The sequence below is a fragment of the Eschrichtius robustus genome, chromosome 3, assembly GCF_028021215.1.
Source record: "Eschrichtius robustus isolate mEscRob2 chromosome 3, mEscRob2.pri, whole genome shotgun sequence".
Taxonomy (NCBI): Eukaryota; Metazoa; Chordata; class Mammalia; order Artiodactyla; family Eschrichtiidae; genus Eschrichtius; species Eschrichtius robustus.
Genome location: NC_090826.1, coordinates 8,011,997 through 8,024,597, shown reverse-complemented (window position 1 = coordinate 8,024,597; position 12,601 = coordinate 8,011,997). Strand labels below are relative to the sequence as shown.

The 12,601-nt window shown below is 37.2% G+C and overlaps 1 protein-coding gene across 11 annotated transcripts in view; it reads right to left on the bottom strand.

The window, feature by feature from the left end:
* Positions 1 to 12,601, bottom strand: part of KIF1B (kinesin family member 1B) — a 325,658-nt gene that overhangs the window by 102,602 nt on the left and 210,455 nt on the right. For 10 of the 11 annotated variants that reach the window (XR_011073456.1, XM_068538850.1, XM_068538849.1 and 7 more), the window contains 3 exons: positions 5,355 to 5,431; positions 4,429 to 4,608; positions 2,095 to 2,160 (listed from right to left, as the gene is read on the bottom strand). Coding sequence is in view for 10 of the 11 variants with exons in the window: in XM_068538850.1 (XP_068394951.1) it covers positions 2,095 to 2,160; positions 4,429 to 4,608; positions 5,355 to 5,431 (323 nt within the window). In the remaining variant the exon portion in view is untranslated. Of the gene's footprint in view, positions 1 to 2,094; positions 2,165 to 4,428; positions 4,609 to 5,354; positions 5,432 to 12,601 lie in introns of all 11 variants that reach the window. The other variant, XM_068538857.1, reaches the window with a different exon arrangement.

The following is a 12,601-nucleotide window of genomic DNA, read 5'->3' as shown; positions in this document are numbered from 1 at the left end:
ACTTCTGAACCAACCATCATATACCCCACTTGGCAAGTTCAATTCCCTGAGCACCATTAGCTTCCAGGCACTTTATAGGCCCTTGGCATACATCAGTAAATAAAGATCCTTGCCCTAATGAGCTTATGATTCTAAAAGGGATACTGAAAATAAACAACAAACATAAAAAATAAGTAAAATATTATAAAGTAGGTTAGAAGTGATGAATACTATTAAAAAAAAAAAAGAACAGAGCAAGAGAGGTCAGGAGTGCTGTGGTAGAGGGCAAGTTGCAAAATTAAATAAGGTGGTCATGGCAAGCCTCATTGAGAGGGTATGATTTGAGCAAAAGACTTGGAGGTGAAAACTTAGTCAAAAAGATATTGGGACTTCCCTGGTGGCAAAGACTCTGAAATCCCAATGCAGGGGGCCGGGGTTCAATCCCTGCTCAGGGAACGAGATCCCACACGCATGTCACAACTAAGAGTTTGCATGCCACAGCTAAGGAGCCCGCAAACCACAACTAAGGAGCCTGCTTGCCGAAACTAAGGAGTCTGCCTGCCGCAACTAAGACCTGGCGCAACTAAATAAATAAATATTAAAAAGGAAAGAAAGAAAAAAAAAGACATCCAGGAAAGAAAATTTCAGGCCAAAAGAAATGTAAATGAAAAGACATTGAGGTAGGAATGTTCCTGGTATGTTCCAGAAACAGCAAAAAAAAAAAAAGAAAAAAAGAAGGCCAGTGTGGCTGCAGTAGAGTAAATAAGGGAGAGAGGCAGGAGAGGAGGTAGAGGTCCCACCGATGTGAAGAACAACAAAGTATCAATTAGGGATACACTGTGCACTCCAAATAAGCCTGTGAACTCTGAATAACATGAAAGAAAATGGCAGCTTCTTTTATTACCTATAAGCTGAAAAACTTCAATCACATTGTCACTGTCCCTATCCTTTGAATTTATTTAAAATTTATGATATTTTAATAAGAATGATTAATAAAGATTACTGATTTTCATTTGCTATACATTTAATATTCAAAAAAGAATAGTTATAGGATGAGACAAGCTATTCAGAGAATTCATTTTAACAAAAAATATTTTTAGAGCAGCACATTCCCCTTTTGGTGCATGATAGTTACCAGGCAGAATTCTTTGAAATTTATACAACACTTTATAGGTAAAGAAAAAACCCAAAGCAGCTAAGTGGGTCAACTAAGAATTGCATAAGACCTATAGAAAGTCACAACATATACATTTTAAAAAATCTAGAAGTCACTTAAAAAACAGACTGATTTCTCAAAACAACAGGCTCATGTTAACAGAATGTTTTAGTAACTTCAGCTACTATGAAACTGAATACCAAAAATGGGGATGTGTAAAACAACAGCTTCATAAAGCACTTGTACAAAAAAGTGGAAATGTTTATCAAATAAACGAACATATATAATGTAATTCTACAGACCTCTTCTCAAAAGAACTAGGGTATATACACTGAATGGAGAATAACTTTCCAAGATTATAAACAATTACAAAGGGGAGAAGGGGAGAAGAGATTTGCTTACATATATTTTAAAACCTATGCCTGTCAAAAGTCATTATTAATAATATTAAAGGGGGAAGAGTTCATGCAAATGAATAACAAAAACATTGCAATCCCAAAATGTAAACAGGCATATGCATAATTTACAAGATGTTCAATCACACTGCTAATCAAAGAAATTCTAATTTTAAGAGTGAGAAAATTTCCCTTATTAAATTGGCAAAGATTAAAAAACAAAAATACTAAACGTTGACGAGGACACAGTGGGTGCTTACACCCTCCTGATGGAATGGAAAATTGGTATAGCCTTTCAAAAGGCCATTTGGCAATTCAAATGTATCATCTGACAACCAACATACATAAAAAGGAAATAACTGAAAATGAAGCCACAAACTTATGAACAAGGATTTAATTGCAACATTCTTCATTATAACTAAAACGTAGAAATAGCCTCAAAGTACAGAATTGGGGCAATGGTTAAGCGATCTATAGCTCAGTCATAATTCGGAACCATTTAAAAGTAGCATTTGAGAGAATGGACCACAGAGGACTCTGTTTTTAACCCACGAATGTACGCACCTCTACAGAGTAAGACATTTCTTCGTTACAGTTGTCATTGATTTTCTCAAATAGTTCTTCACATAACTGTAGAAACAGAACGAGAGGCACGAAGAGCATAAATCAGAAGTACTACGTTACCCATGCGTGCTAAAGGGATTAGCGAGATCCCCTTTCTCTTTTTTTCGCTAAATATTAATGGCATCAACATCAAAGGTAAATGCTTTGAATGAAATGAAAGGAAAGTTTTTAATACATTCTTCTCATCTAATCCCTATTGTCCCTCAACAGTATCACCTCAATAATGTTTCCTTAGAAAGAAAGCCACATATAGGGGAAGAGAAGGGATTATGTCTCTTCTATTGTTATGTCATTGATTTTACTTCATGTGAATTCAACTCTTCATATTATACTAGAATTAACTGTGACTCAACTATCAGTACTATAATTGTAGGAGTAAAACTACTATTAAACTGTATTTTGCACACTTATTTATCATGATATATAAATTTTATTATATGTTCTCAGTTACTATACACATTGTAAATTCATACATATATGCATAGAGAGAATATACACTATTTGAAAAGAGTGAATAAAGGTATTTTTGAGAATAATTTTGATTCTATAAATTTTTCCCCTTTACCTCTGCCTTAAGATTCCAATCCCTTTTATGAGAGGCTGTTCCATTACACAGTGACATTTCTAACAGAAAACAATTTTTCTAGATCAGGAAAATTATAAAATTTCACTCTCCCTATCCTTTGAATTTATTTAAAATATGTGATGTTTTAAATAATAATTAATAAAAATCCACTGAATTTTCGTTTGCTATATATTTAGTATTAAAGCAATCAATATACATTTGAAAAATGAACTATATGTTCATGATTCTCTAGAAGTCTAAACAGAATTTAAGATGGATTTTAAGTGGCAGTTTCTAAAACATAAGTCTTCTTAAAAATTCATACTTTGGCATTAAAATAAAATATTCAAAAATTCTACCAGAAAAGAGATACATATGTAACTATACAAGAATTCCAATAACAAACAAATTAAAGGAAAGAGAAGGACTATTTAATATTACTTGCTATATCTACAAACAATTATTTTATTGTCAAAGAAGTTATTACATAGTAGTAAAAGCAAAGACTTAGACCTGTGCTTGGCACATTATGAGTGCTACATTTAATGTTTTCTCTAATTAGCATTATAATTATTACCATTACTATACACAAAGAAGGACAATTCCCAAATATATGTCTCAATACAGACATTATTTTTTACGTTAAAAAAAAAAAATAGGGACTTCCCTGGTGGTCCAGGGGGTGAGACTCCGTGCTCCCAATGCATGGGGCCCGGGTTCAATCCCTGATTGGGGAACTAGATCCCGCATGCATAACGCAAATAAGAAGTCCGCATGCCGCAGCTAAAGATCCTACATGCTGCAACTAAGACCTGACACAGTCAAAATTTAAAAAAATATATGTGAGTGTGTGTGTGTGTGTGTGTGTGTGTGTGTGCACGCTAGTATGTTCATCTTTTTCTGAAAATGTCCTAATCTTTATTAATAATAAGCATTTCAATTATATAGCTGAATTTAAAATTATAATCCAATAATCCATTCAAAGAAGTAGCTATTGCTCCCTTATATATTTTATTTTCAGAATACAGCAATGGCCACACTAGGCCTACAGTAAAAGAACACTTTAAAATTAATCCCAAATATCATTAATAAAAGCAAACCACGTTCCTGTTACTAGCAAAAGAAGTTCTTCCTAAATGTACCTGTGTCACAACTTTTCTCCATTCCCAAACAATACAGAATCAAAAGACTAACTGCTCTTAAAAAAGAAAAAAAATCTCAGATTGTTCAAGCTTTAAGTGATAGAATTAATTTTAACAGGATAAAAGGAAAGGCAATTAAATAAGGCAATCAAAAAACAAAAATAAACACATTCTTAAGAGGTGATCTATATATATGAACTTGGGAAAAAAAATCAGACCAACAACACTCACCAGGTGTCCCCAGGATTCAGAACAGAGCCTGACACATACTATCACTTTTTAAAGAAGCTGATAACATTGTTCAAAAGATAAAGTAACATGGCATTGGATATACAGCAAAACCTTTACAAAAAGTCAACTTTCCCACCTTTAAAAACAGACATGAATACATATCAGTCTTTTCCATCAGACTGTTAGCTCCTCTCAGGGAAAGGGATTTATCTTTGTGCCTCGCATACAGTAGTCCCTGAATAAATGTTTGCTAATAAAAATAATTGTTAATGCAATTGAGGACTAAGAGTAATAATGAACAGAGGTTTTTCATTCTTCTGTTTTTTTGTTTTTTACCTGTGGAATGATGCCAGCCTGGCTTTCTTCTTGTTTACCCATCATTGTATAAGACTTCCCAGCACCAGTCTGCCCATAGGCAAAAATACAGACATTATATCCTTCAAAGGCATGTAAGAGCATTTCCTTTCCAATATCATTGTACACACGGTTTTGAGATGCAAAACAGGGATCTTCGGGCTATAAAGATTGAAAGGAAAAATAAATGGCATTTTATTCATATTCTTTCCTATGCTTATTTGATTACTTCTATAATAAATAAAAGTGTTTGAAATCAGAATAACCACCTAAAATATATTTTTTAAGTGCCCCCTACATATAGTTTATTTTTCCCATTAAATGCACACACACAGAGGCACTATCAGAGACATCCAGGCCAGCCATACATAAAAATATCTACATGAAATTATCTGACATGATTACATTTCATTTTCCATAACCTTGAAGGTATCACTCTTCCATTCACAGGGAGCTCCAAGAAAATTTTAAGTAGAAAATGGGGCTGAAAGATCAAAGATCAAGTCCACATATAAAAATATTTCTTTTAATTCGCTCCAGGTGGTGTGGCTATTTCTCAATAAACACAGCTTTCAGTGAAGAATGTTTTCCAACCCCTTTCACAGGCCCTTCCCTTGGCAATTAGGCTTTGCAATAGTTTAAAACATCTCCTACTCTAACACAAAATAGGAAAAAAAGAACAAAAAATGCATAACAAAGAGATGCAGAAGCAAACTCTAGTTTAGGAACAATCCCTAGAAGCCAGCAAGATTTGGGGTCCTATAATCAGTAAGGGGATACTGCAAAGGGTCTTACTCTTCATTTCCCTAGATGTTGGTAATCTTTGTTTTCCCTGTGGATCTTCAGGCTCTTTCAAAAGGTTTAAAACCCACAACTGTTCTACCACGCTGCACCATGGGTACACTCACCGAGGTGTGAGACCAGTAGGAGTAGTCAAAGCTGAAGGACTTTGGAGCTTCCTTTGGGTTCTTTGGGTTAATAATACCTAGAGGATGAAAATGTTTTGATTTTATAAGTGACTCAGTTAAATGTTTTTTAGTTCAGCATGATGTTATACTGTAAACTCACAACAACCAAATCAGTAAATTCATACCACTGAATCTGAATAGGGCAATCGGAAAACAAAAATAATCACATTTTTAATAGGTAGGATCTATACAGAGAACTTGAAAAGAATCAGACCAACGACATTCACTAGATGTCACCAGAATATACAACAGAGCTTGGTACACAGTAGGTGCTCAGTAAATATCTTGTGACTGAATCCTAGGTAAGTTAGCAGACAAAATTTGGAAATGGACCATGTTACTATTTCAAGGTGCTTCATAAGGCTTGAAATATTTCAATATATCAGAAATAAAAATTAGAAAATTACTGAATTAATCCAACCACTATTTAAAACAAATGCTTTTTAAAGATCCTATTATCTACTTAAGAAAAGCATTTAGTAATGAAGCATTCATTGGAAGGATAGTTTTATTTGTGAAATCCACAATTGATAATAACTAATACGTAAGTTATTAGATAATATGTATATACGTGTGTATGTATGTGTGTGCGTGTATACACTAGAAACACAGACCTCTAAATCATCTGTAGAATGTCATAAACAGTAAAATTACTTTTGACTGAAAAGTATGAAGCCTCACTGTCCATATTAAAAGTGATTTCTCGGGACTTCCCTGGCGGTCCAGTGGTTAGGACTCCGTGCTTCCACCGCAGGGGCACGGGTTCGACCCCTGGTCGGGGAACTAAGATCTCGCATGCCACACGACATGGCCAAAAAATGAATAAATTTTTTTTTAAAGTGATTTCTCATGTGATTAACCCAGTCACATACTTCAGGGACTGACTGAATGCTGAGGCTTGGCCTCTCTTCCTCCCTCACACACACAAAGCTTTAGCACCTCATATTTCACACGGAATAGAATCTTTGTAACATGTGGTCATGAAATCGCCTCAAAGCCCAGACCAACCAATCCACTTCTCTAAGGCAGGGCCACATCCCAAGCTATTTGAGATCAGGATTAAAAAATAAATCTGCCCCGGGCAGCTGTTGCTCAGGATACAAATAGCAACAGTTGCTACGGTGCTTAGCTCTCTCTCACTGGATTCCACGGGGTATGGCCACACTTATGTTCCAACCTCAAATGCTGACAGAGTATTAACAAGGCTCACACAGCACATAATCATGTGACAAGGAGACATGGTTCTAGAAAGAACATCTCCCCACACACAAATGGTAGCCTAAGCAAAGAAGTATACTTCTAAACAAAAGGCACTACCTACAAGATTTAAATAATAGCCAACATTCATGGAGCACTTACTCTGAGCTCTAAGTACTTTCTGTGCACAAACCTGTTTAATCCTCCCAACCACTCAATACGGCAGATGTTTTATTATCCCCATTTTATAAAGAAATCATCACAGAGAGAGAGGTTAAGTAACTTACCCAAGGCTACAGAGCTAGCTAGTGGCGATTCAGGATGTGAGTTTGGAGAGTCTAGTTCCTGAGCCCAGTCACCCATCAATTAAATACTCCCTACCTGCAGCGATCACCAAGGCAAACACGGTAAGGCACTTCTATGCATATGCATACATATGTGCATGTAAATGCACATTTATGACCACTGCCCCCCAAAACTGTATCACAGGCACTGCTCAGAACTCTCCTTACAACATCTGAAATTAGGAACTATGAGAATTATAGCTCCTAAAAGATGAAAGACCACACACAAACTCTACCAAGAAAATGGAAATTAGTGTCATACTTCGTGAACCAGATTCCAGGTTTCAGTGGCTCAGCAATGAGGGCAAGAACAAGATGTAGGATATGACCTCTGAAGTAGACTTTACCACTCAAAACCACGGTTAAAATAAACACTTTCTAACCTTTAGGAAATCCGCTGTCATAAAACTTTTAAGCCACATTTCATTAAATCTTTGGCTACTCACTGGTAGTACCAATTCTGCCAAGAATGATTTAAGAAAGGGCAAGTTTTCAGATCCTACTCCTTTGTTCCCTTTTCTCTAGTAAAGAAAAAGAAAAACTATGCCAGTGAGTAACTTCCTTGATTCACACAAAATCCTTTTCCTCTTCCTCAATATACCCTTCTCCCAGATCTTTGAAACTTCTGAAACTAATAAATTTTCCTAACTTCCATCTTCAAAACCAAGCTGCTTTTTATTTTTATCTTTTTTTTTCTTTCCAGCTATTATTCATTCCGCTCAGCACATGGATGCATGAATTCATTTAACAAACTTTTTTGGGGCACATTTGCTGTGTATTAAGTGTTAGATATACAAAGAAAGATAAGAGAGATACAACCTTTTTTCTTTTTTATTGAAGTAACATTGGTATATAATGTTAGATAACTTTCATGTGCACAACATTATATTTCTACTTCTGTATACACTATACCAAACTGCCTTTTAAATAACTGCCTCCAGGCAACAAAAATATCTTTAACATAAATAAGTAAATCAAAATATAATTTTAAAGAGCCATTTATATAACAGTTATATCAAACAAGATGAAATTTACCCACAATATTTAAAAGATTTTAATTCCTAAATGAAAGATAGTTATATTAAAGACACCTTGGAAAAATGCAAAATTCAATATTCTTGTTACCTGACTTAGGGGGGGAAAGTGTAAGCAGAAAGACTCAGAAGGTATATGGGTCATTTCTATATGTTAGAATGGGTGGTAGTTACAGAGTTGTTTTATATTATTCTTTATATTTACATATACATTGTATTATCTTGACTATTTTAAATATTTACTAGCAAAAATTTTTTTAAACTCCAAAACTCTGCAAAGGAAAAAAACTGTTATAAGGATAAAGTATTAATGACAGCGCTTGAGCACATCAGAAGCCCATGAACTCCACTATTACTTCCACGGACAATGAATTAATATTTTCATATGTGCCAAAGGATTTTTCTTTCTGAATAACAGCTGTGATCCAACTCACTTCCTTTAACCCAACTAAGAAACAGGATGTTTCCAACCATTAATAAAAATGGGGAGGGGGGAGAGAGAACATGTAATAGAAAGGGTATAGGATTTGGAAACAAAGGACCAGCATCAGTAAGAACAATTAAGAAATATATTTAGATTTAGGGAATTCCCTGATGGTCCAGTGGTTAGGACTCTGCGCTTTCACCGCTGAGGGCCCAGGTTCAATACCTGGTTGGGAACTAAGATCCCACAAGGCACGCAGCGCAACCAAAAAAAAATATATATATATATACATATATATATATATATATTTAGAGTTTTCTGTGACCTTGGGTATTGCTACACTTTTGTGTCCCCTCTAAAACTGAGGTAAAGGGGCTTCCCTGGTGGCGCAGTGGTTGAGAATCTGCCTGCCAGTGCAGGGGACACGGGTTCGAGCCCTGGTCTGGGAAGATCCCACATGGCGTGGAGCAACTGGGCCCGTGAGCCACAACTGCTGAGCCTGTGCGTCTGGAGCCTGTGCTCCACAACAAGAGAGGCCGCGACAGTGAGAGGCCCACGCACCGCGATGAAGAGTGGCCCCCGCTCGCTGCTACTAGAGAAAGCCCTCACACAGAAACGAAGACCCAACACAGCCAAAAAAAATAAATTAATTAATTAATAAAAAAATTTTTTTAAAAAGAAAAAAAAAGAAAACTGAGGTAAGGGACTTCCCTGGCGGTCCAGTGGTTAAGACTCTGCGCTCCCAGTGCAGGGGGCCCAGGTTCGATCCCTGGTCAGGGAACTAGATCCCGCATGCCACAACTAAGAGCCCACATGCCGCAACTAAAAGATCCCACATGCGGCAATGAAGATCCTGCGTGCCGCAACTAAGACCCAGCCAAACAAATAAATAGTTAAAAATAAAACTGAGGTAATACCTAGTTCACAGGATTAAATGAGTAAAGCACTACACAAACGTTAATTTTCAAAACTAGGTATTTTATCTTGTTTTAAATTCTCCCAATGTTTGGTGGGTCTGATAACCATATTCCGTGGTTTTTAAACCAAAGCAAGAAAAGTTCACTGATAAATAAGCTAAAGCATAATATAAGAATTCTACTTCTTGGCAAGAGTCAAAATACCACATTGGAGTCCTTTAGATGTGCCATCAAATCTCCGGTGCTCCTACCACATTAAAAATCCCTTCAGTATATGGACCATGTCTTACGGATGCTCTACACTGCCCTACACCAAACAGGCACGCAGATGAATCATGTGTAACTTTAATTTCATTGACTCTTGTACCATTTTCAGGAACCGAAAAGGGAAAACCAAAACAGTATATACCTATGCAATATACACATAAAATACCAGTAAATTTTATTAACTTTCACAGTAAGAATATAGAGAGAATTCTATCACTGAAAAGACTGGGCAATATTTAACACAGTGATTCTTGTATCAAAGTCAACCGAGCTAAAACACAGTGTGCAGGACTTCTAATTTGTCTCCCAGAAAGCACGCACATATGACTGGAATTCTAGTAATTAATGAATATGTTCAACATATAAACCATACTTTCACCAATGTAAAAGCTATTATAAATATTTATGCCTCCCAGGGTCAAGTGTTATCAGTGGACAGAGTTTGTCTCAGACAAATCAACACTTTTTCTTCAAGGAATGGACTCCTGGCATATCTTTGAGGACTACAGTCAGAATATAACTCTATTTTAAGTGCTGTATACTTCATAGTGCTTTATTTCCTATAAAAATCACCATTTCATGCCACTTTTCAAGACCCCTTTTTAACTCCTTCTGCACCTGAGGCCTCTTCTTCTATCAAGATTTCTCTGGACACACAGTATACTCCACATCTGGACCCACCTCCACCAGCAATTCTCCACATCTGATCTACGTTGTCAGTTCTACTTTCAAAATGTATCCAGAATCCCACGACTTCTCACCACCACCATCAGTACCACCCTGGTCAAGCCACCATCTCTCTCGCCTGGATGACTGCAATACCTCCTAACTGGGCTCCCCACTTTTCCCCTGGGCCCCTGAAAAGTCTCATCTCCACACTGTAGATAATGACCCTTCTCAGACGTAATCCAGATCGCCTCCACGGCAAACCTCAGTGAACCTTGCGATCATACACTGAACAAAACTCCACTCCCTCTGTGACCTCCTCTCCAAAGATTCAACCTTTACCCCAGTGCCACTGGCCTTCTTACTAAAGACACATTCTCTTTTCAGGGTCTTTGTACTTACTGCTCTGCCGGGAATGCTTTCTCCCAGGTATCTGACTCGCCCACTCCCTAACTTCATACAGTTCTCTATTCAAACATCACCTTATCAGACAGCCCTTTTCTGACCATTTAATTTAAATCAGCATTCACTTCACTCTCCATCCTCTTACCCTGCCTTATTTTTCTTCATTGCTCTCATGACCACCTGACTTATTATATGAGTCACTAGAATGTTAGTTCCATGAGACCAGAACTTCTGTTTCATTCACTGTTCTATCCCCTAGCTCCCAGGACAGTGCCTGACATATGGTAGATACTCAATATATATCCAAAAAACTAATGAATATGTTAGTTTCGTCTTTCCTTACAGATTGTCACTTCTTTGTGGCTGGAAACCAGGACCCCTCTTTCTATATCACTCACGGTACTGACTTCTAAGTAGGTGACGCTTATTTGTGAACTGGAATGTAGCTCTCTCAATACCACTTGCTTACTGAGTCTTTTCTCCCTGAGCAACCAACTAATTCAGCTTCTGGCAAGAATCATTAACCTCCGGGAAAGGAGGTATCTAAATTCCAGTCTAGAGAACAGAAATACAATAGGGAACAAGAGGAAAGATTACCAGGTTTTAAATAGTACAGGCAAAAGAAGATGTGCTGATGGAGGTCAGCAGGAAGGGCAAGGATAAAGGAAAGTACACTGGGGGCAGAAGAGTGGAATAGGTACTAGAAATCCCTCTTCTTCCCCAGGTCTTTACAATTGTCTTTTACACTTTGTATTTCACAGGAAATATGGAATCTCATGGCAGACGGCGGTATCTTACCACATTAAAATCTACTGCTGCAAAATTTTCTCCAGTGTCTCAGATATGACAAGCTTGCCTCGCATAACGATTCTTGTGTAGGTATGAAACAAATTCTTGACCTCACACACAAGACACACACCCAAGAGGCACTGCCATATGGTAAAAACACCAAAAGACGTAAATAAATGCTAATATTCTCAGCATTCATCTTTCCAAGTAGTTCCCCTGAAACATACATTCAGTTAGAAGGGTGAGGTGCTCAGCACCTGGCTCAATGCCCAGCACAGAGCAGGGATTATATAGGAACTGGCTGAATCACTGTTGAATATCATAGCTACATCCAGGATGGTACATCACTCAAAGCCCAGATGTTACAACAACATCCATCCAGACAAGTCCATGTTCCTGATCTTTCTGCCTATCTTCCAGTAGTCCCTGCCCCTTTGCCCTGTGTACTTGTACTCAATGAGCTCCCAAGTCTGAAATAATGCTAGTTTCCACGCTGACATTACTCTTTCTCAAAGGAAGGGTTATCACAAAAGATCCCAAGATCCTATTTTAAGAAAGGAAATGTTAAGAGCCCTTTATTCACTGGGCATATTTACTGAGCACATTTACTAAGCACAAACTATGTACCAGGCACTGGGTTAGGGATACAATGGCAAGCAAAAGAGTTATTTCCACCCTTCTAGAGCTCAGAGTCAATGGAGGAGACAGACATATAATCACACAAAATAAATACATACTTTCAAATTATGGTAAGATCCATGCTAGATAAGCATGGGGTCCTATAAGAACATATAAACAGAAACATATAAAAGGAAACATATATAAAAAAGACAATTTTTTAGTCAGTAAACTCTGATTTGGTGAAAGAGAAGGGGGAGCTGAAGGATAAGAAGGAGATAGTTAAGGAAAGCCGAGTGATGATAATATCAGCCAACACCTACTGAATGCTTACTATGTTCCAAGCACTGTGCTAAAGCATTACATGTACACACTCGTTTAATCCACACAATAACCTCACGTTATTATCATCTCCATTTTACACTTGGAGCGCCTGAGTTGCCCAAGGCCAGAGCCTGAACTGAAATTTGGACCATCTGGCTCCAAGGCTCTGACCCACTGGGCAATGTGTATCCCAGGCCAGGGA